General features: G+C 40.6%; 2 protein-coding genes across 5 annotated transcripts; both read right to left on the bottom strand.

Annotated features, from left to right (window-relative positions):
- On the bottom strand, window positions 1-4685 carry PDCL2 (phosducin like 2). The gene is made up of 6 exons (XM_015862360.3): window positions 4617-4685; window positions 3471-3591; window positions 2234-2324; window positions 1402-1545; window positions 586-794; window positions 1-274 (listed from the first exon to the last, which is right to left on the bottom strand). Exons 1-6 carry the CDS (start codon window positions 4620-4622, stop codon window positions 111-113), a joined length of 735 nt encoding a protein of 244 aa, XP_015717846.2. The 5' UTR covers window positions 4623-4685; the 3' UTR covers window positions 1-110.
- Window positions 4686-5341: 656 nt separating this feature from the next.
- On the bottom strand, window positions 5342-18085 carry NMU (neuromedin U). 4 transcript variants are annotated; one of them, XM_015862362.3, is made up of 10 exons: window positions 17738-18072; window positions 16146-16204; window positions 12591-12638; window positions 12437-12496; window positions 11491-11520; window positions 11345-11395; window positions 9725-9799; window positions 6843-6896; window positions 6154-6193; window positions 5342-5629 (listed from the first exon to the last, which is right to left on the bottom strand). In XM_015862362.3, the coding sequence occupies exons 1-9, from the start codon at window positions 17955-17957 to the stop codon at window positions 6158-6160; spliced, it is 633 nt and encodes a 210-aa protein (XP_015717848.2). In that variant the 5' UTR covers window positions 17958-18072; the 3' UTR covers window positions 5342-5629; window positions 6154-6157. The 4 variants fall into 4 exon arrangements, with proteins under 4 accessions (XP_015717848.2, XP_015717850.2, XP_015717849.2 ...); XM_015862364.3 differs by lacking the exon at window positions 9725-9799 and having other exon boundaries at window positions 17738-18085; XM_015862363.3 differs by lacking the exon at window positions 11345-11395.
- Window positions 18086-25128: the final 7043 nt, after the last annotated feature.

Below are 25128 nucleotides of genomic sequence, written 5' to 3'. Positions count from 1 at the left end.
TACAAGCGAAACAAAATCCCTTTTTATTGTTTCAGACTTTCAAAAGCAATAGAAAGTTACATTCGTGCTGGTTTGAGCCTGAGCAGGTTACCCGCATGGAAAACTCATCCTCAAGTAATAAGTGGTTTCAGCACATCTCTGCCTTTTGTATTGATGTTTTCATGAACAGAAATGCTTTGCATTGATAATGTCATCAGATTTATAATGTCCTTTTTGGGGTTTTCTTCTAAGTCACTTTCAATTGCTCCAACTTCTGCTAGCTTCCATTCAAGCTCTGTAACAACAAGTGACAATTTATGCTGTTGACTGCAATGCATTTTCACTTAAGGGCTTTTGAAAAAGAAACAAGATCTATCTCAACAGCAAGAAAAAAACCTGTTAATGTTAACTGTGTTGGTGTAAAATATCTATGCTTGCCAAAAATTCTTAGCACTGCAGGATTACATGAATGAACTTGGCTTTTTGTCGTCCTCTCTACAAAAATATTCTGATCTTTTCCTTTTAAGCAGCAATCTTTAGATCTAACCATTACAAACGACATAATTCTTCTCTATAAAGTGAATTGCTCAGAAGTATTTCTCTTACCTTCCACTTTAAGGTACATCCCGCCACACTCAGCCACCCCGATGAACCTGGCTTTTATTTCACCGTTTTTGTAGACGAGTATTGTGGGTAAACACCTGTCGTGGTAACTCTGGATGCAGCTGTTCACCGCGGCTTTGATAAACTTGGCTTCTGGAAACTTCCTGGCTAAGAGGCTGAGATGTTCATTGACTAGTAGGCACATTGGGACGCTAGGAAAGGATAAGAGGGTATAAGAGGTTTTGTTTTGTTTCCCTCCTGAAGGAAAGGGAAATCCCTCCCTTAGATGTCGGCAACTGGGCTGGAAAGGACAGAAGCGCCACTGGGTACAGCACCTGGTGGCCAAAACCACATCTGGTTACAGTTTGGGGCAGCTGCCTGAGCTAAGGAATTCCATCAGCATTCCTCAGTTTCCAAGAACTGAGACTTTCCAGGGCTGCGCTTTCGATTTGCTATAGGAGAAAAAGAGATGTCCTGTTAGAGGCCTCCTACTGAGCAACAGGGCCTCAAAGGAAGTTCCCTTATAACAGACAGCAGACAACACCTTGTCAGTGAAATGTGGAAATCTCTGAGATTCAGTAGATGTTGATATGTATTTACAGCCAAAAGAATCTTTCATACAAATGATCAAAGCAAACCAATTTTAAAAGCGAATTAAAAAAATCACAATGGTCCCGTGCTCAATGGAGTCATTTCCATTGCTTCCAACCAGCTGCTGTTTTAATAGTCTGCTGTGTTCCATTCTTGGTATTCCTGTCTAATCACCAGCTGCACTCCCTATTTTGATGTACTCAGTACCTGAAACTAGAAAGTAATTACCTTGACCGATAAAGATGAATTATGACCCAAACATCCTCAGGAGCATTTGTAACTTCCTTAACGTACTGCTCCCCACTGATTTCTCTCAGCTCCCCATACTTTTGCCTCCTCTGAAGACATTTCCATTCTTGCAAGCGTTGCTGCCTAATTAGAATGCAGTAAGAAAAATAAGTCTATTTGAAACATTTTAAATGCATTTTTAATAATATTTAGTACTTTTTGCTCAATTCCTTCTAAAAACCCGTCTTGAGCAATACTGTAGCTCAATGTCTTCTAGTATCATTTCAGAGGTAGAAGGGTTTCTATGCTAATCTTATTGAATAAAGGTAACAAATAGTATATGAACATAAAACTAAGAAAGTCTTTACATCAGCTTCAACTTTGGGAAACTTAAGAAACAAACACTGTGAAGTGCTTTAATCACCTGAGAAAAACCACAAAGCACTGTACAGGTGCAAATCATCTTCATCATTCTAAACATCAGTAACTTGAGTGTGAACTACCAGTATTTAATGTGTGAATGCGATACAACACATAACAATATTTCATGAAAACTGGAATGTGGAACCAGTAGATGGCAGCTTTCATCTGTAAAAATAATTGCAAAGTAAAAAACAGAAAATGAAAATGCCTTCTTGAGATGTGTTGAACTACAAGAAGCTATTCATTGTACTGACTGAAAGCCACTGTAGAACTGGCAAGACTAAATGTACACACAACATTGTTACACTTTAGCAATACATCATAATTTACACACAGATCAGGAACAGTATATGGTATGTTATGGAAAGGACATCTCATTGTATCTTAATACACGAATATCTTACTACACCTGTACATCTCAATAGCCTTCCTATCAGCTTCATCAAAGTCATCTTCAGCTTCTTTTAATTCTTCAAGGCTCATTCTTTCATATGGTTTCACTAGAAACAAAACAATATCAAAAAAAATCGTTTTGTTCTCTAAAGTGCTTGCACATTTTAAATGTATGGAAATTATCATACAGACGTGGAATTGATGAAAGAGATGCTGATTTCAGAAGGTGTTCAAGGCCAAGCTAGATGGTGTTTTGACTAACCTGACCTAGTAGAAGGTGTCCATGTCCATGGCAGGCAGGGTGGAATGAGATAATGTTTATGGTCCCTGCCAACCCAAATCATTCGATGACAGTAACTAAAATGATGCAGTATGCAGTGGTATGTCATGCTACCATATATTTTTTCTTATTATTTTAGTGTATTTTAGCTATATTTTTATACAAACAATATCCTGATCAATGCTGCCTGAGAGAATTTGGCAGAGTCTACTACTGAATAGTGAACAGAACTCAGTAGAATCTGAAAACCCCTGAACAAGCTGTAACTTGCCTTTCAACTCAAGTCTAAAACTTGTCAGAAAGTGAGAATTCCTACAGCACATTTAAACAAGAGCCTTTGTTGCTCTATGGAAAAATGTTTGCCTGTAGGAAAACAGTGGGAACCAAGAGGCCCAGTCTGTGGTGCCACTTCCGTTTCCTACACCTTAATGCTTTCTGTCCTTTAAGAGGAAATTATAGAAAGAGGAGGCCGGAAAAATTTGGCCAGGTTGGATGGGATCCTGAGCAACCTGATCTAGTGGGTGGCAACCCTGCTCACGGCAGGACGTTTTGAACTGGGTAGTCTTTAAAGTTCCTTCCAACCCAACCCATTCTACGATTCTATGACAGCTGCAGTAATAATTTTGCAGTACTTTCAGGTATCTGCAAAGAAAGTGAAAATACTTTTTTTTTCTTTTTTTTTTTTTTCCACAGCCTCTGTGAAAAATCAGCTTTTAAAATGAACATTTGCTGAGAATTGGATATTTATAACTGATTCTGTTTTGAGGGAAAACAAGCTGGATTACATTCTTTCCACTCTTGTTTCCTTTTGATCTGTGGTCTATGAAGGTTCTCTTAATTTTGACTGGAAGAGATAGCAAAGGATGGCCCTTGCAGTAGGAAAGGTTCCCACCGTGGAGATGAGCCTTACACCACACACATCTGTGTTTCAAATGTCATTATTCTAATAGCATGTATTTGAAATTTGACTCGCCTTCTGCTTCTTTCTGCAAGCGTAAAACCATTTCTTCAGTTTCATCTTTTGGCTCTTCTTTTGGAGGAAGAATTCCAAACTTTCTTAATACGTCATTCCATTCGGTATCTTCATTTGGGTCCTGTTTTGGTATCATGGAACAAAACAAAACTGACAAATCAGCCTTCTGATTGATAACTTAATTAAGATAAAGGAAATACATCTACTTATAGGGCTGCATTTATTCTCAGACTTCACATTAAAAGAATCTTTATTGTAACTGGGCTGCAACACGTAAGGACGTCTTTCACAAGGACTGGAAACAGGTTGTTAATCAGTGTGGTATTTTTTACCATGAAATACCACCTGAAAACCTCCATGAAGAAAGGCCTGAATAGATTTTTATACATTAGAAATATTTGATGGCGTTCGTAATAATTCAGCATCAAATGAACAAACATTGCATTACAAAAAGGTTACCTGAGGAAACACCCAGGATTTGCATTGTATCATTACCATGGCTGTATGTGATGTGTTTGCCTTCCCAGCCAGCAACTGCCTTGCTTTTATTCAACAGATTACAGAGCTTAGCAGGAACATAACAATACAATTCTAATGATACCACAGGTCAAGTGTTAGGATATAAACGCTCCCAAGAATTTTGTAATGATAAAACAAATTCTTTTGCATCTCGGATGTAAAGAAATAGGAAACCTGCTAAGACAGTAAAGAGCACCATCCTGTTGCTCCCTGGGAAGCACAGTGGGTCTGCAAGGCCTTTACCTCTGCCAGTTTATTCTGGCATGGATGAGGAAGCGATGCTCTGCAGGGCTGGAGCAGGCAGGAGATGGCAGCAGCTCCTGGCAGCTCCTGCACCAGTCCTGCATGGGCTCAGCAGGCCTTTGGCGCTGCTCCCAACACACACTGCTCCTGCGGCACTCTGGCCTCACAAGCATCTAGAGCTTATTGCTGAGAGAAAGGGATTTAACTCACTTTGGGCAATGATCTCCCTCTTACCCCTCCCCAAAGGGGAACACAGTGCAGGCCGCTCTGCTCGCGGCCCAGCACGACCCGCCGGCCTGTGCCCAGCCCTGCCCGCCTGCAGTGCCACACCCGGCAGCTCCCCTTTTCCCCCGGTTTCCCTCAGGCCGTCGGTCTCACACCCACCTGCATGGCCTCCTGCAGCCCTGCCGCTCTTCACGGCGGCGGTTGGGGCATAACCGGGTTCTAACGGTTCCGTGTACCTCATAGTGGCAGCTGGTACAGCGCGAGATCCGCGGTGCGCCAGTATGGTGCGGGGTTAGGCAACGGGTGTGAAAGCCAGTGCTCTGCCCTTCAGCTGCTCACACAAGCATGCAAGCAGGAGGGGTGCTGAGTTCTGCTCACCTTGTGACCAGCCAGTGTTAACAATAATCCTTGTCTACACTGCTATTAGGTCAATGACAGAGCATCCACCACCCCTCTGGGCAACCTGTTCCAGTGCCTCACCACCCTGACTGTAAAAACCTTCTCCCTTATATCTGATCTACATCTCTCTACATCTGGACTTCAGGCACTGCTTTACCAAACAGGCATTTGAAAGCTTTGCTTTGGTGTAAGTCTTCTCTGCATGACTCAGCTTGCTCAAGATAACAAAAGACTGCATTTTCAGTAAATATGAGAGCAGAATAATAACTTGCAAATATAACGCTTTGCCTACATAAATTTGCATCATTGTGTATAAAAAAATGCCCTCTCAAATACAAAATAAACTAAACTGCCATTCTAAGAACTACATCAGAGATCTGCAGAACACTCAGAAAAAAAATGGTAGCCTACGTTGCAAACATTCCAATTAAAACAACTCTCTCAGAGCCTTTATTTGTGAAGGCAAATAAATGTACACAGCGATGTTGTTGGGGACAATATCTCTTGCATGCATACACTGAGGATTTTTTATTGTTCCATTTAACACAGTTGTAAACATCATAACAGTGGGAAACAAATCATTTTAATATGCTTTTAATATAATCAAGGAAGTAAAGAAACATTGGAATTGTTAAGTGAATCTTATGTTAGAGCATTTACATTCTAGTGATTTTTAATTGTACATTAGTAAGGAACTGTCTCTGTGAGGAAAACCCTATGTCCATATACTCAGCATTCTTGCAGCATTAGTTCTACTTCAGGAATCTAAAACCCTGAAAAATAAGAACAAGTTTTAGCCATTGGTATGGTACAGAGAAAATTACTTAAGATATGTCAGAGGTGCAAGATACATTAGAAAACAGAGCATCAGAATATTAGCACAGAATTGAATGATTTAAAATCAAAATCTGAAGTCTGCACTTAATTTCAATGTAAGGGAAGATGTTCATTCTGTGTAAGAGCAGCCCAGGCTGTCAGTTTACTTCTCAGTATGTATTTGACGGGTTGTTGGATCAGTTCTTCCTGACACACACCTTTCATTTATCATTGATAACTTTACAAACTGTCTACAGATCTGGGATCTTTTTCATTTTGTGCTTCCAGAAACACTTTGTTCTGTCTTCTGTGAACTGAGCATCTACAGCTTCTACTCACTTTAAACAAAGATATATGGATTAAGCATATCTCAAAGAAGACTGTCTGCAGAACTCTATTTCCAATCATAAATACCGTGACATATTTGTACAGAAATGAAGTACTTTCAATGCAAGTGATGATGAAAGCATTAAATAAATACCTCCTTAGTGAAAATCCACTGATCTCTTCCCGTTACGTGGCTGAAAGACAAACATCCAATGAACACTGTAGAAAACTGACTGGTTTCAGTAACAAAATGCCACACAGCCTGATACCACTAACCTTGTTTCAAGCTCAGTGTATCCAGAGACAACTGTAAGTCGCTCTCAGTCTAAATTCTTTAGAAATTCTTATTTTGACATAAGTTATCTTTAGAATATGAGTTCAATACATTAAGGAGATCCTTTTATGGATCTAATCGAGGCAATGTTTGTTTTTCAAGATTCTTAATATTTACCATAGTGAAAAACATATCAGTGATTACCTGAATTTGAAAGATTCAAATCACATTCAATCTCATTTTTATTTTTATTTTTATTTTTATTTTTATTTTTATTTTCTATTTATTTTTTTGATACTTCAGCATCACCAAGAAGTTTCAATCTGGTTCTGTTATCCTGATTACATTACAAGCACATGGTCAGTGCTGTGCAAAACGTGACTGAAGTCACTGGAAGTTGCATTTCTACTGCAAAGACCAACATCTCTAATGGAATTGCCTATGGCAGAAGACTCTTAACAGAAAAGTTTTCTCTGACACAGTCGTACTTGTTTTAATCCACTATACCCTTCATTCAGTAACAGCCTAAAAAGAAAAAACAAAGGAAAAAAATGGAGAACAAACCATACCCTGAAGAAAAAGTATCCTCTGCTTTGAATCCCTCCAGTTCCTTGAAGATCCTCCTGAGAAAGAAATAGTATTTCAGATGATACCTAGTCTTGTGAATCTATCCCCTCAAAGAGATTGTTTATGTACTTATAATAAGCATTTCTTCAGTACTACCATACAGTCTCACCCCTTAAAACACACTGTGTACATATTTCTCTATGCAGCTTATACTCTCACAAGGAAATTACAGAAAATATATGAATGAAGGCCAAAAACCACTCTAAGTTTTGACTCAGTTTATATTGTTCTAGAATTGGACTAGTCTTTGTTATTGACAGGTTTCACTGCAAAAACACAACCAGACCCATAGTCTTGGAGTCTTTACGCACAAAGCAATTTGTACCTCACAGAAGGACAACAGTGGTTAAAACCCACAGAATTGCTCAGGTTGGAAAAGTCATGATCACCAAGTCCTCAAAGCTTAAAAAACATGAGTGTTTGGGCCCAGCCAAGGACTGAAGTCCCAGACTGATCCCAGAGGTACATCCTGGTAAACCCTCTCAGAATAATTTCCAAAGAGAAGACCAATACTTATGATGTTCTATCCTACTCATGTTGTACGCATTGAGAAACAACTGTCTACTAATCTGTACAGCAAGGAGCAAAGAAAAGATCAATGAAGAAAACAGAAATGCCATTTAAACCTATTATGTACAGAGAATGAAGTATCCAGCTGCTTTAATGTGACCTTCATTAGAAAACATACTAAGCTTAATCACAGTATTTTCATTGTCTGTGTCTGTCCTGTAGAGGGAAGGACAGACCAACTCAGAAATGCAATACTTCAAATCTTGAGCTTAGCAGCACATAGAATTTAGGTGGAATGTGTTTACTATATGCTCCCTTAACAATGATGGTGTTTCTCAATTTAAAACTGAGGTTGCATAATCTCCTGGGTTATGATCATAGCCAGAGTAAAGACAGAGAGAATTTCCAAAATCAGTTGCTGTTTCTTAATGAAAGATGGCTCTGTAAGCATAGATATCTGTATCTCTTCTTACACAATGACAATAAAATGTACACTGTGGTGTGGTACTATGTTTGTGCAAACCTTTCCTCACTGTAAAAACTGAGGAGTTTGCTGAATCCAGCTGGCGTTGTTCCTTAATTATCTCACTAATTTGTTATGTGAAATTCACTCTAAGTGATTCAATATGCATCAGTGAGTAGTTGAGAGACATGTGCTCCTGTTTTAACAAATCATGTAACCAACTGTTTAGGAAAAGAAACCACACCACAAGGCCACGTGATTTTCTGAATGGTTCTTCAAAAAGAAGAAAACCTCTAATTCCATTGTAGCTCATCAGCACCTCCTCACTGTTGAACTTTTCAAGCTTTATCAAGTAAAAAGATGAGAGACAGCACTTTACAAAGCAAAAAAAACCTGTCCAGTACATTTTAATCGCAAAGACGTTTTCTTCCTGTGTACTGCACATGTCTGAAAAGATGTAAAATCTCTAAAGAAGAACATACCCTCCACAACGCACCATACAGACTTCACTAGGGACAATCAAATCTTGATAGGACCACCTGTGTATTCCACTTTTGTATTATGTCAGGAGAAGACAATAAGCACGAATAGTGGTCAAAATAACCAATAGTCTGCAGTGGATCTAAGAGGAAAACAACCTGACGTTGATGTAACACAGGAAGTATGTGTATCTTCGGTTTTGCTATACGTGAACTTTTGGAATTCACATAAAGATTCTTATTCTGCACTTTTCAATTATTTTCATAGCTGTATTATAGAGATGAGCATTAATCCCCATCTGTTCTTCATTTATGAAATTTGAAAGTGAATTTGCAGAAAAAATTACTGAAATCTGATGATATTTTGGAAACAATGGAACTATTCCACTGTGTGTGAAAATTCTGCTCTCAGATAAGCTGTTTTTCTATGGAAAATCAGTTTTACAGCGCCTCTAGATTCCAATAATATGTAAGCAAGAAAGGGTTAAACTTTACTGAGCTTCATTTAATACCTTAAATTCAAAGCAAACTTTTGTTTTTCCATCTGCAAAACAGCCAGTGACTGCTCACTATTTTCAAACTGCAAACTCTAAAATAAGAAATGCTCCAAATTGTGTGTCCCTCTGACTGCCACCTATTTTATCAAAAGTGAAGTGAGAAGATGTATTCCTTTTCTTAAGTTTTGCTTCTGCTGGTTCTAGATCAGGTAATAAAGTAATTCAACAGGAATTTAACATCCATTAAAGGGTATGAGAATGAAAGAAAAATAAAGGCACTATAGAAAGAGAAGTCATTTTATTCTCAAAAGACCCATTTCTGTGGCTTGTTGTTCAGGCAACTAAGATACTGGGCAAAAAGTGTAACAAAGAAAGAACTTTCTTATCTGCACCTTAACTTAAACACTAATATTGCCTACATGGTTTTCTTTTTTAAATCCTTGGCTCTCTAGGTTGTAAATAACATATGCTTAAGGAGTAAATATGGTTTGAATTCCAAATGGGGAGGGAAAAACAACAGCCCTCTCTAAAAAGTATAATTCAACTGCAATATAACGTATGGATAAATCTGAAAGTATTCTTCTTTTTACAAAGAAACTACCCAGTCCATTTTGAATATAGGCTCAGTGTTGAACCAGTATTCTATGCTAAGCATTTATTGCTTTATGTTTAAAATGTTAAGTATCACCAGGATCATTTTTCACTAATTAAAGAATAGAGAAAAAAGTGTACATTTCTAACGAAAATAAATCAGTGTGACACTAAACCCTGAGAATAAAAATGCTTTGAGTAGAAGGGCCTACAAGGACATTTCAGGTGTGCTAATGGATCACCTAATGTGAGAATGCAAGCATGCATAGTTTAAGATTACATACGTCCACTTTGAATCTCTTCAGTCTTCTCTCATTAAGCTGGGGAACGAGTTGCAGCAAAGGATGCAGGACAGACGACTGAGAGGACATGAACAAGACCCATGAGCAACAATGAAATTCTGATCTTATGATGCAAAAATAATATCTCTTCCTGCAGCAGTGGCTTATGGACCGGTGGGTACCAAAGGCTGACGATGTTACTTGAGAAACTTGTTTTTGAATGCTCTGAGTTGACAACAAACAGGAACATACACTTATATTTACATGGAATGTGGCTTGCATGGAGATGGAGGGACAAGCTCTGCATCCTCACCTTTATTCTCTGGCAGATCAGAACTGTTTACAGACCTCTTACCCAACTAACTGCAGTTATTCAGGCCTTGATCAGCCTCTGTATGTGGTACAGAGAACACTGACATACACTACTCTTAATTTCTTACGGTTATCTGCTACAGAGGTTAACATCTTCAATTTCTGTTGTATGAAAATTCATTTAACTTACTTAAATTACAGAAATAACATTTTATTACTAGAAAACAGTTTGAAGATGGGATCCATTCTGAAGTAAAATTAGTGACTGTGACAGTGGTCATTCTGCCTAATAGATAAGCTCCAGTCCTGAAATCCCTGGTCCTTTATGAGATTTTGTGTGCTCACACAGAGCCTGGGAAGCACAGTGGCAATGTGTGCAGCCTAAGTCCCCAGGCAGGGCCTGGTAGCACAGAATCATGTGGGCATGTGGAGAGAGCTTCATGATGGAGAGGAAAGGGAATGCAGTAAACTTTTAAGCAGGAGTAGGAATAGAAGTAACTAATTTCCTTGTGCCCTGAGTACCATTAAATGCTCCAGAGAAGCTTCTTGTGAAAATATTGACCGCAACATTAGCAGAACTCTCAGGAGACCTGGAAAACCGTATCACTTTTCAAGAATATATAGCCTATTTCTGAAGGAATTTAATGAACAAGGCAACAATGGACATCAACATATAAAAATGACTGTTAAGAAATGAACAAACACATTCTCTAAATCCTACAGTGTACATTAAAAATAAACAAATGTGCCATAAAACAACAGATGATGAATGAAATTTCAAAGCAAGAGCAGATCGCGTGATTTATTTGTTGGCTGCTGAGAATATTTTTATAGCAAAAATACTACATTGTTTCTAAATTGTGATATTTCTCATAGTACACACCAAAATGCAAATGAGACTTGCATACTTTTTTGCCTGTAAGGTGTTTGTGATATGAACAAATAGATGCATACCATTTAATTAATAATTAATAAAAATACTTTAAGACTTCTTAAAATTTATGGTCATGTTCTCAACTTCTATGAATCAGCATTGTTTCACTGTATATTATGTTCCATTACCAGAAGCAAGTGTTTTATCTTATTCTTAAATGTTGACTCTACAAGACTAAGATATTTGTTGTTTTCCATTTGCACACCTGTACCTCATTGGTGATTGTCTCCCATGTTATTAAAATACAGCCTTTGTTTTAAATTTGAAACCCTCCTATCTGAGCCTGTACGGCTGCAGAGACTACTGCAGAAAGGAACGTCACCTCGGTGCTACTTAAAGGCACACGTGTACTCACATGGAGGTGCCAGGCCACTTACCCTGACGTCTGTGTTTCCTGAGTCATGAGTCTTAGAATAATGAAATAAGAACTGTTCAAAGAAATTAAAAGCGGGGTTTTACTTACAAAATAAAGGATTTTGTTATTAATTTTAGAGCGATTATAAGGCATACAAAGAAATCTTACCCTTTTCATGTTGTCTTTTTCATCTAAACCCTGTGGGAATAATAATCAGTAGAGAGATCTGTATTTGTTCAAAAAGAAAAAGTTGATGATTTTATTTCATAGAATCACAGGATACCCCCAGGTTGGAAGGGACCTGCAAGCATCGTGGAGTCCAAATCATGGCTCACACAGAACTACACAAAATTCAAACGCTATGTCTGAGAACACTGACCAAATGTACCCAGAATTTTGACAGCCCAGGGCTGTTATCACTGCCCTGAGGAGCCTGTGCCATATGCACTGCCCTCTGGTGAAGAACCCCTTCCTAACACCCAGCTTGTCCACGCCTTGACTCAGCTCCATCCCATTCCCATCCCGTTCCTTTGGGTCCTGTTATTGTCACCAAGGAGCTGAGATCAGTGCTGCCCCTCCACTCCCCCAGTGAGGAGCTGTAGGCTGCCACAAGCCCACCCCTCAGTGTACTCTAAGCTGAAATGTTGTTTCAAACTATACAATATTGGTTTGAAATATCATCATTCTTTGACATATTTACTGTATGACTTTGCTTATCAATGTAATTTCTCTTCTGAAACCCTGTATAAAACACTGATAACTCTCAATTAGAAGAACTGATGGGTTTAGTGGGTGCTCCTTGTTGTCTTCCTAGCAGTGACAGCAGCAGACTCTCATGAGTAAATTTCTTACCCCATAGATTTTCTAATCTAGACCAATAAAATCAGCTGAAACCTTGTATCCAGGCTGGAGATCATTTAACAAACTCTGGAGTCTACCAGTTGTCCTCAATAGGCATTGTGTTAGGACACACAACATTTCAGAATAAGAACTGGCATGCTACTTTCAGCATTGAGTGGCATGTGATTTACTGGGCCCTCAGAACCCACTGTTAGCACTGGCACACTGTGAAATCTTGCTTCAGAAATGCCAAGTAGCCTTTCATGTGTGTTACCTGTGGCTTCTGGAGGAATCCCATGACCAAAAAACAAAGTTCTTCCAGTGTACTGGGCACCTAATGAAAAGAAAACGTGTGCTCAGGTATCACACTCTCATTCTTACCATATAATAAATACCATAAGTAGTAAAGCAACCTTTATTTGTCTCACCTGAGGCTGAGAATCTGTGGACATGTAGGCAGAACAGGCATCGTCTATCTGTAAAAGTTCACATAGTCCTTTTTCATTAAGTCAGATTAATATAAACAAGTTAAATAATGATATTCTCAAGACTATTCTGAGGAATTCTCTTAGGTATGTTCATGAAATATATTGAATTCAAGGGGGGAAAAAAGCAAACCACCAAATAAATACATATGTGCTTGATTTCAGCTATCACATATTCTATTCTCTTACACCATTTGTGTCCCTACTAAATCTGTCTCCAGCTAAGACATAATGTGAGTATTTGGGGCATGGACTATGAACTTCAATATATTCTGTGATATCTTTGTATTATACAAAATAGCAAAGCAACTGACAGTGCTACAGCAAGTGATTCAATGCTCAGTCCTCAAACACTCCTCTGCAAATTGCATTTTGGTGTCCCTTCAGGTGTATGACCCACTCATCTCTTGAGTGATGATGATATGTGCCAGCACCTCTTACGCATGCTACTCAGTTTGTGTGAGTCACCAAGCAGTTTATATCTGAGGTTTGCAACGATTTCTTTGGCACATGAGGAGCCTTACAAGATTTTGTTTAAAACCATACTAAAATCCCCCTGGCTGTTTAGCTGTTTTTCTTATCCCCAAAAAAGGTCAAACCTCAGCACCTGAGGAAGAGCCTAAGAAGAGACCTGTGATTAAGTAAAAGCCATACTCTCTATCCACCAGCAAACTTTGCAGGTACTCTGAGTTGAATATAAGTCATTTGTAATGAGGCTCAGAGGATTTCTGTTCTGTGAATTGGACCGATCTCCCTCTGAATCGTTGGAAACTCAGCATCTATAACACCCTATGGTGAGGCATTCCTAAACACTCCACAAAATACAATCTCCGTTTGCCTTGGTCAGTCCTTCCAAAGCTCACTTCACTCAGCGCTACCATGATCTTGTCTTGGCAGAAGTAACAAAGAAGTGATTCCCACTCATCCTCTACTTGCTTTTCATATATTCTTTCTATGTTCTCCAAGATGAAAGAGTCCTGCCATACCAAATCATTTTCAGTGGAGTTTTTAATCGGAGAAGAAGTGGAATAAAGGACACTTGAAATCATGGAAGAAGTGTTACCCCAGCTGAGAGCTCAAAGTATTCTGTATGGAAGAGAAAATACCACCAGAACTCAAATAGAATCTGCACAGCTTAAAACTAATGGGGAAAAGGCTTAACTTTTCATTATGTAACTTATAGGTTGTATCTATTGCGACCCATTTGATATGCGCCAGTTTTCTTCCTTTGAAATATTTGTTATTGTTAGTAGAGGTGCCATCACTGTCTTGTTCACAGACTGCATCAAAATGCTTTGTTATTAAATAAAGTGGGTGATGCAGTGGGTCTTATGATTTTATTGTGGGTAAAAGCCCTAAACAGCGCTCTTTAGTGAAGAAAACACTCAATGAAAAAGGCAATAAACAAATAATGCATATCGGTACTTAAAGACAAGAGACAATGCATTTCTCTAGAGACAGGCTATGAAAAAGCATTATCAGATAGAGTGGAAAGCTAATAGCTCACAGGATTCCCCCCTCAAGTAGTTTTTGTTCGTAACAGCCTCCCTTGTCTCTTTTCCATTCATCTTGTATTTGTTCGTCTCTGGTATATTGGCTCAGCTTTATTACTTTCAGAGTAAAACACGTAGAGAGAGAAATCTGCAGTGAAGGACATAAATCAAACTGAAATCATTTTGGAAGCCTAAGTTAAAGAGGTACTTTTTCTTTTCAGTGAGGGGTTCTTTGTTGTTATTTATTTGTTGGTTTATCCACTTGATTTTCAGTTGGAGCAACTATTAGTGATCACTGTAATTCAACAGCAGGATAAGCCAGACTTCTTTGCATTTAACAAAGCACAAGGCAGTGTATCTCTCAGCTAAAACCTGCATGGAAAAAGCAAGAGCTGAAGAAAAGCCACAGTTTATGCTGATTTATTTTTAAAAATGCATATATAAATTTAATAATTCCTATTGCCATTGATTAATCTCCTCAGTAATTTTCTCTCTTTCCTCAGAAATGCAGCCTGGGGTTGGGAGCCTGCGTGTTATTTGGTACTGGTTAAGTACCAAAGAAATCAAAGGACGTCAGAAAGTTCCACTATTTATGAGCTCAGAATCATTCCTGGAAAATAGTAGTTTAATTTTGAGGCAGTGTTTCTGCTGAATGATCAACTACTGAAATAACAAGCAGGGAAGAATACTCCAAGGAACTCCAGTATGGATTTGTTGCCAGGCTGAGTAGAAGTATGTACCTACACATCTAACTCTCTATTTAGTTCTTAAGGCTCTCCTAGCCCTGTACTATACTTGCTAAAGCAGTGTCTTACACGACTCGTGTTACATAATTTTGCACAGAATTAAGTGTCCATACGCATATATTTTGTTCACTGAAATCAAGAGTAACCTTGCCTTTTTCTTCAGCAATCACTGACCGTAATCCAATGCTATAACTAACAAATCCCATCAATAAATGCAGAAATTTGTAAAACAGCATATTTTCAGTCTGGAATAACTCATTTTCACAAACTCCTTGTAACTCTTAGGATGTTACTTCCCAAGAGATCATTTTTCTCCCAGAAGCAAGGCACCACCAGGACTTGTTCAAGTGCCGGGTTAAGAACATGACAGTGGTTGAGTCAATACTTGTAAAATGCATTGACAGTAAGGAAGAAATTTACACTGTGCAGCTGTACCCGGGGTGAGTCACTTGCTTTGTAATGTTATCAGAAGCTACAAAATTAAATATCAACAGAACACTTGAAAAGTTACAGCAATGGCAGGGCACACAACTTGCAAGCTGAACCCTCTGTCTATGTTATGCTCTGATTCTCCATCTGCTCCAAACGGGTACAAAAGAGCTCATGCCAACACACAAGTAACATCATGGAATAAATTTCAGAGATGAGAATTAAAAGTATAGTTGTGGTTAGTAAAAAATGTTAGAAAGGCAAACTGCAATGGGGTGTTATCCTCTACTTTGTGAATTAAGATGCTAAGATGTGACTGAATACTGTGTCCCAGCCCTGTCTGCAGAACAGAAGAAGCCAGAGACTGATTGAATGAGCTGAAACAGTCAGTGCCTATCATACACCAACTATAAAAGTATCGATCGGGACACTGTGCTGCTTCCAAGAACAGTGACCTCCTGGTCAATGAAGCTAGAGGATCACTGTCACCAAACAGAGCTCTCTGCTGAGCCAAAGCAGTCTGTTCCCCACATGAAATCTCAGCACCAAATCTCTGGATACTGTTCGGAAATCTGGAAAATTAGGTGCTTCACATCTTCTCCAATGTCAGAACAGGTACGTGGGAGAAGTAGGATTGGAAGCACCTGAACTCCATATGAGAGAAAGCATGGAGAGGGACGGCGTGACCACAACAAAGACTGGAATAAGAAATAGTATTCAACTTGTATCCCTGACCTACCAGGGATAAGCTGGCAAGGATGCTCCCAGCCCTCACCCTAGAGCCACGGCCTTTCTGCAGTTGGCAAAGCCAGCCTGCCCGCAGAGCTCACCTCCTTCCACAGCTGCAGTTCCTGCTCTGCCTCCAACGCTTGGGATGGCATCGGAACACCTGGAAGCACAAACAACGATCAGCAACACTGCGTAGCAGGGGTCATTCTTGTGAGTATCCTATAAGCAGTGTGTCCCAAGCGTGTCTGCTCTGGGCATGGTAAGGTTTGCCAGGAGTCATCCAGTTTATCCCTGTGCCCAAGGTTGCTGTCTGTGACCATACCCAGCCAGTTCATGCTCTGTTTTTACCAGTCACTGGTAAGCAGAGATTTTACAGCCTCCCATAAAGTCTATAGTTACCTCTGGTGCTTTTTGTCTCTCCCCAAATAATTGTGGCAAATTAAACAAAGAAAAGGATGAAGGTAGTCTTAATGAGAATAGCCAGGTGAGCAGGATGTGAACCCGGCATCTCCAAGTAGCACAAATAGCAACAGGAATAACTTCCAGGCATAATAGATATGTTGCAAAAGCTCCTTTTGGTATTGACACAGGCTTGAGATCAGCATGAACAGTGATAGAGGGGAGTCTTAACTTCATCCTGCGTAGAAACTGCTTATTTCTGAAATCTCTGCAAGGTTTACATGGCAGTAAAACTGCCTTTCAATGAAAACTGTGCTTTTTTGATGCGTGCTTTAGTTCAAGGAACAGCTCCAAATAAATTAAGGGTGCTACAGTTCTTATTGTCATTGTATTCTGTTCTTAATTCAGAGTGTTCACTTTGGAGCATTGCCTGGGACTGGTGCCTTGGTAGCCATGAGTGCACCATGATTCGCTACCCTATAGGTTTCCTTAACCCTCCTCAGCTCACTCACAGAACTCTGATGGCAGGTGCAGTCCCAGCAGTGCAAAGCAGCATCCCTCCATCACCCTGAACGCTGCTGGACCTACACAGGGGCTTTCGCAAGTGCCAGGTGCACGATTTCAGTCATCTCTGTGAGCACACAGTGTGATGTGCCGCTGCCTTTCCTCACCTTCCTTTTCCCTCCTTCCTCTCTCCCCCATCTCCAGAATTCATTTCTAACACAGTATGTGGTGCGTTACAAATACCCAGCACAAAAGCTCCTGATGAAAGTGACTCGCTCATCCCCAAGGTGTAAGCACTTCGTGCATGTAGAATGGGACAGCAGGACGGGCAGGGCAAGGCACTGTGTTTTGTTGCAATGCCCATCAGCTGCTCTCACTTTAGAGTGCTCCCTCATATAAAAATAGCGGCTTCCAGGTGTAACACAGCACTCTCAATGACACTACAGATAACCGGTCTCCCTGTTTAAGTAGCTGATCAACTTCGTCCATCCCCACTACGATCACATCGGTTTGATCAACAGCCGTTTTCCCCCTTTACCAGAGCGCAGTTTGGCCGGGACAGAGTTATCCCCGGGGCAGGTGGAGGAGCCCCTCTCCTCACCCCAACCCTTGTCCAGGGACGAGCCCCATCCTGGCCCTGGCCTCGGCACCTCCGCAACCCCCGCACGGATCCCACCCCGCTCCGCAGCCCGACGGAGCGCTGCGAGGCTTTGGGTTTCGCGGGGGCGCCGGGGTAACCCCTCCGCCCCCCAGATTTGCGGTGATGGGGCTGCGGGAAGATGCTCCTCACCTTTGCAGACACGCACGGAGGAGGCGAGGAGGAAGAGAAGCAAGAGAAGCGGGGAACCCGGCACCCCCCCGCCGCTGCCCGGGCCTCGCGGGGGGATGGCCGCAGGGAGCTGCTGCTGGCAGAGCTGCGCCATAGCCACCGTGCCCTGCTCTGCACAACGCTGTCCGTGCCCCGCTCCCTGCACAAACTTTTTAAATCTCCCTGACACGTGGACGAGCATCACCCTGACTCACGGAGCGCACGTCAGCCGCCCTGCCCGCCCCGCCGGCCTCCCCACCCCCCCCCCCGCCCGGGGCAGACCCCCTCTGCTCCGCCGGTGACTCAGCCCCGCTCCCGGCCCCCTGCGGCTGTGCGTGGCCCCGCTCGGCTTCGGGACGGAAACCGGGCGGTCTTTGCTTCTTCACCTCACCCCTCGGGGAAAAAAACTCTTCGCTTTAAAAGATGCTTTGAAAGAACAACCCCAGCTGTGGCCGGCTGCCCCTTGCCGCGGATGGAGGGGGTGGAGGTGAACTAGGGGGGGTGGAGGTGAGATTCGGGCATTGCCTGATGCTAAAACTGGAACCCCACCTGGCAGCTGGAGAGGTGCGAGCAGCTCTGATCGAGAGGAGGATGAAGCCAGGTGATAAAGAAGCCGCCAGGTGTGTTTGTGGCTGACTCTGCTTCCCCATCTACACCATGGGCAGAATTGCAATTCTAGGGCAGAACTGCAATTCTTTCTAATAAGGAAAGAGAATTTACTGGAAGGAGCAGCGCTGTTGCATTTAATCCCCAGAATGACAGCAGAGGAAGCTCTGCACAGCCCCAACTTTGCGATCATAGCGGAAATCAGCTTCTTATCTTGACAGTGGGTGAGCCCTAGGACAGCAGGGAAGGTGCACACACACCTGAACTGCCACACCAGGAGGCAGAACACAGCGATATGGTGGTACAGCCCATCTGAGGATTCAAAACTCAATGCAGCACCACCAGCACACAAGAAGCACAGCAGGGTGCTGGGCTGGTGCCGGCTGCGCAGTGTATCTGTCATAGGAGGATCTTCTATATCATGTTTAATAGCAAAGCTTTTCTTGATGTGAGTGGAGACAGAATTAATCCTTGTGTTGATGGAAATACTATTTATTGGATCAGAAGAGAAATCTAAAAAGCCTGTATTTTGTATTTTGTATTTGTTATTGTATTCACATCTACCCAGTTAAAAGAGGTGTTTTAATCCAAAACAAGGAACTGCATTTGGTTCTGGTTTCTCTTAATAAAAACAGATATTTATTTAGAAGGCATCATCATAAACTGGTAGTCATTAGAGCTGAAAGGTATCTCCCTCATCTATCTCAATCCAAATACATAAATTAGCACCCTGAGCTTTGGCCTTTGGAGGGATTTAATCTGTTGTGCATTTTGCTAATTAATACCTTCTAATTAAACTGTTCAAAAGATTGCACGGGAAAATAAAGGACGGTATTTTATAAATTTGAAAGTTTAATCCCAGTCAATGTTCTTATCCTGCCTTGAGGTGCAAATAACATTTTATGCACAGCACAAAAACGGTATCTTCTCAGATGGAAGACTTCAGAAATGCACAGAGGTCGCATGGTTGAATTTATGTGATATCTGTTTTAATGTTGCACATCGAACTATTATGCTGAATCCACTTGCATGAAAACATTAAAACTGTCTTTTGTGACAGGGCAAGGGGAAATGGTTTCAGATGAAAAGAGGGAGAGATTTAGATTGGATATAAGGAAAAAGCTTTTTCAGTAAGGGCGGTGAGGCACTGGAACTCTGCCCAAGAAGGTGGTGGATGCCCCATCCTTGGAGACATTCAAAGTCAGGTTGGATGGGACTCTGAGCACCTGATGGGGCTGTAGGTGTCCCTATTCATTGCAGGGGAGTGGGATTGGGTGGCCCAAAGGGTCCCTTCCAACTCAATTCTATGATTCTTTGAGATGCAAGTGAGCATTCTTGCAAACAGGAGGAAAAAATGTGTCTTTCTGTATCGTGTCTGTTTTTGCTTTGTTTAATTGCTTGATGAAATTACTGTTACACTATTGCAGGAACAAAGCACATCCTAAAAAATAGCCTAGAGGATGTTTTGGATGCTGTAATTAGCTGCTTTGAAATATTTATTTTCTTCCTAATGTTGCTTGAATAAATGTTAATTACAGCCAGTGCAGAGGAAATCAAACAGCTGAGTATGTGAAACCAACGGCTTCTCCGTCTTTGTAGAAGCCAAGGTCAGGAGGCTTCTACATAGAAGAAGCCTCTTCATGCATGTGCATAAAGAGATTATGCACATGCACACACTGCCCAAAGTGTCAGTGCACAATGTTTTTTTCTAAGATTTTAGATCTAATAAAAATTATGAGGAATCTTTCCACCTACATACAAACTTAAGCACCAAGAGAGTCCAGAGAGAATGTGGAAAGGCTCAGTGTGTGCTAATGCTAATTTCCTCTTCTGTGCAGTGAGAAAGTTGCATGCCTGGATTCTTGTTTGTGTTCTGGGGAATTCAACTTTGCTGAGGGAAATCTCAATAATCAGTTAATGTCTATTTAGGCATTGCACATCTTCAGGGCATCCTCCATATATTACTGACTCTTAATGCACAAGATACTTGTACTGGAACAAGGATCCATGAAGGGACTCAGTTCAGAACTCAGCCTCTCTAAATGGACCTTCTTCAAAGCCTTAATTCATAGAATCATAGAATCACCATGGTTGGAAAAGACCTACAAGATCATCCAGTCCAACCGTTCACCTATTACCAATAGCTCCCACTAAACCATGTCCCTCAACACAACATCCAGTCGTTCCTTGAACACCCCCAGGGTCAGTGACTCCACTACCTCCCTGGGCAGTCCATTCCAGTGCCTGACCACCCTTTCTGAGAAGTAATACTTCCTAATGTCCAGCTTGAATCTCTCCTGCCATAGCTTGAAACCATTTCCTCTAGTCCTATCACTAATGACACGAGAGAAGAGGCCGACCCCCAGCTCACTACAGCCTCCCTTCTGGAAGTTATGGAGAGCAATGAGGTCTCCCCTGAGCCTCCACTTCTCTAGGCTGAACCTCCTCTTCTCTAGGCTGATTGATAAACACTTTCACTTCCTGGAAGTCTTTAGAGGTATTTCCCTACAAATAAGAGATAAACAACAATAAATAAGCCATGTAAGGCATAATTAAGCCTGTATTTTCCCAGAATATAATTTTCTTATTTTAGCCAAGACAATGTCTCAGCTCTTTCCTCATGAATAAGTAAAAATTTAATGAAAATGGCTCATCTCCAAGACAGTTCTTCCATCACAGTTTTCTCAAATAAAACCCATGATTCATCAATGTCTGGGATTGCTTTAAAACCAGGATGATTAGATCTACCTGGAAAAGAAAATGCACTAAAGGTGACACTGCTGACACTCAGAAAATGTCATCTTGCTTCAACACAGCTGTGAGATGAGTTGATTTTACATTGGGATCTTTTCTCTTAAGGAAATACAAACCAATGCTGGGACATAGCAATAATTCTGTTTATTTCACTGACAATAGAAATCCAGCTGGGAGGAAGGCACCTTGGAAATCTCTCATAGAAGCTGCATGTAAGTATTGGCTTGGTAGTCTGAGGAGAAAGATTATGAGGAAATAAGCTGTTACCATGAGGAAGTTCAAGCGCTGGACCAGGCTGATGGGAGAAATGACATCTCTGTCCTCAACACCCAACTGGATAAAGTCCTGACCAAACTTAATTCAGTGCTGAGCATTGTCCTGCCTGAGTTGTTCTGTGGTTCACAGTGGAATCCCAACACTCTGCTGTCTTGGCTGTCAATTCCTAAATACAGCCAATCCTATAATATTTTTTTAATTAAACCAAACACAAAATGCAGAAGAATGTCAAAAAACAATCCACAGAGTCTTTAGCCCAGTTCTCTGAATATCAAAACTCAATAAATTCCCCTTTTCTTGATTTGGGAGACTGCAAGATTGCTCCTTCTATCTCTGCAGTTTAAGAGGTAACGCATTTCTCTGTGCAGAGTTGGACACTGGAAGGCCAGCTCTTCAATTCTCTTGAGATGAACAGCACTGCAGCCATTAGCCTACACAGTGATGTCTTGAAAATTAACTATCACAAAGGAGAGTTTTTAATGTGTCTCACCTATCTGATCACAGACAGCATGATCTGCTACGTGAACTTTTCACTGACTTTATAATGAAAACCTGTAACTTAGGAAAGAATCAAACCCTTATATGCATCATATCTTTGATTATCTTAAAGCTGAGCAGCATTCTGTAGAGATTTCTCACCTCATGCTGTCACTAACTTCATGAACGATATTGGAGGTCTTTTCCAACCTTGGTGATTCTATGATTCTATGATAGGCTCACAATGGAACTGAAAACCTCTTTACAGCCATTCCTGATGCAACCTCATTTAAGGTTAAAACAGCACTAAGTTTGTCTGAGTTTGAATCACTATGTAAATTAACAAGCTGCGTGAAAACAGAGGTTAAGATAACAGCACGCGGTGTCAGAAAATCATGCTTCTTTTGTCCTTTCTGGACAATCCCATAATAGCACCAAGAACATCAACACCATCAGAGTGACCATGAGTAGCTTCTGAGCGTTGCTTTTGCATTTGCCGTGGCAGACTTTTACTGTCAGATCAGCTGCACCTCATTACTTCGAGGAGTCATGCTTCAGGAACACCTTGAAATGTCATGACCTTTCCATGACAAGAAAACATGTCACCAAGGAAAAGGGAATAGAAGGAAGAGACTGAGAATCACAATTAATAAAAACGTATTTACTTCAATATAGATAGCAATGGACTTCATAATGAAAATACAGTTGTCACCCCAATAGTTAAATTACTAAAAGAGACAGAAAATACATGCACCAGTTTCAGTTGGTCAGTACCTGCTTAAAAAATACAAATAAAACAAGTAGGAGTTTCTCTCTGCTACTCTGGTTTGACACAGGTGAAGTAACAGAGTTTCACTAGCTTTAAATTGATTTAACAGTTGATGAAGCCCGATCAGTTTTCAATATAATTAGTGTCTGGTTTGGAAATTTTGATTTTAAAGCTCCCACCTCAGTGTATTTTGTGCTTGGAGAACTAACACTTCACTAGACACACAGGACCTGACAGCTTTGGGCACTGATTCCTTGTGATGAGTTTAGAGGCAGCTTCTGACTTTCACAAATGTTTAAAGGAGAAAAACTGTACAGATGCTGTGTTGGTCAGCAGTTACACTGAAAAGAGGAATCAGTGAATTACCTAAATGTTCACCAACAGAAGTTTTGCTTTGGACAAGCTCAGTAGCTAGGTGCTCAGGGCTGAAAATTTGCGCATAGAATATTGTATCTATATAGCATATATACTGCATGTTGTATATGCAGTATTCTGTGCAACAGCAGTTGGGATCAAACTACAAAGATCAGCCAAGCATGAGAAACAGGCTTTGGGCAGTGATGATGTGTACTTGGGGGAAGACTAGGAGCAGCCCTTTGTAGACGCACGACAGTTACACATTTGCCAGCTTTACAAACCTTATTAACAACTTATTACCTAAATAGAAGCTTGGCTTCAATTCAAATACACTCAGCGAAAGAATAAAAGCACACTGCCTTGCCTTGCTTCTTTATCTAGACTGCGTCCCTCTGACATTGTGCGTGTGTTTGTTTTCCAGCCCCGTGGACAAACATATTTGGTACAGGATAGCACTCTTACTGAAGTGAGTATTTTAAAAGGTTTGTTATTCCTAACATATTACCTATTTTTCACAAATATTGAGATCACATAGAATAATACGTGTATAGAAAATATTTCTTAGGTGTCTGAAAGAAGAGATGTCTCAGTTTTTAATTCCCTCTTTCTTATTTCAGTACATGGAGGCATCTTCCCTTTCTCTAGTTGCTACAAAGACACTCACACATTCACGGGCCACTGCTGCACCCCTTGTACCTGCCACAGGACAGAAAGGCAGTAAATACACACTACTGGAGCACAGCTATAGCTGACGGACAGGGAGAAATGGGACAAGGGACACACAACTTCTTCCCTCTATCAGTACCAGGCTCCATGCGCATTCACGGGGCTCCTGGCTTCCAACCTGATTTGAAGGGGAGACTCTTTTGGTAACACCAAAATGATGATTGCGCCCTGGCTGCTTATGCAGAATAACTAATCACAGTTATTTGCAATTTTCCCCTTTCAGATAGCATAATTTCATGACCGTCAGTCTTAATTCTTTGGTCTGTTTAGGGACTGAAGTGTTGCTTTTTATATATATATTTGAAGCTTGATTCACAAGAGGCAGTTGGGATATTATCTTCCACGAAAATTGACGCACTCCATTCATTTTAACTGATTTATATCACACTGTACATTCCCAGATTTGAGTTCTGAAAAATTGTAAGTGCTTCTGTACCTTATGCAGACTTACAACATTCCCCAGCTGAAGAACACTTGCAAATTATTAATGCTCAAATGGGCTTAATTCCATATACTGTGGATGACTCAAACTCGTATTATTTTTTTCCTTCTCCTTTTTCTTTTTTTAAACCTATGTATTGATGACTGTCATAAAGCAACTGCAACATTTGTCCTACACCTCTGCAAAGAGTAGAGTAACTATGGCTAGGAATGCTGCATTCTGGTGTATTTGTTCTTTGAGAAATAAAATGTTCCTCACTGGGATGTTTTTTATATTCCCATCTTTCTCCCTGGTTTGGCAGCATCCCTTTTTGTAATACCAAATCTTCTCTTTCAGATTCCTTTTGGAATTCCCCCAGCTATGTAAAATTGTGGCTGTTTGGCAATTTTTCCATTGACATTAATGCAGCCAGGATTACAGTTCAGGGGCCTTTTTTCTTTTTTTTTTTTTTGCAGACTCACATCACAGCTACACAAACTGCTGTGCTACTCCATATGAAAAACTATTTCAGGATGCTGAGGAAAAGACCTGTCTGCCTAAATGGCAAATTTAAGTTCAGTCTTTTTTGTATTCATTATTCATGTGTTTGTTTTATTAAAATGTTCACGTTAAGAATATAGGAAGTCACAAATGTCTCCTGAGCACTCCTAGTTTTGCACCTTTCTCTGTAAGCAGATCCGGACATGCAGCCAATTCACCAACATGAAATCAGTCTTCTGGAGTTGTAAATGTTTTCCCACATTCCGTAGGCGATAGCTGTAAAGGATTCGTGCAACCTCTTTATCTGTTTTGATTTACTGGTCCTGATTCATCCCTAATCATAATACACAATTTATTTCTTTTTTCCACCAAGAACAAACTTAGAAATAAGTAACTGAAGCAGAATGTTGTGTTTAAACCATGTAAAATGTAAGGCCCATGGGCTTGTGATGTTCAGAAGGGCTCGAAGTTGAGGTTTTCAATTCC

Source organism: Coturnix japonica, chromosome 4 (genome assembly GCF_054131305.1).
Source record: "Coturnix japonica strain WE chromosome 4, WE-NBRP24, whole genome shotgun sequence".
Lineage (NCBI taxonomy): Eukaryota > Metazoa > Chordata > Aves > Galliformes > Phasianidae > Coturnix > Coturnix japonica.
The sequence above is the reverse complement of the archived record's forward strand: the minus strand, read 5'-3'. Positions and strand labels throughout refer to the sequence as shown.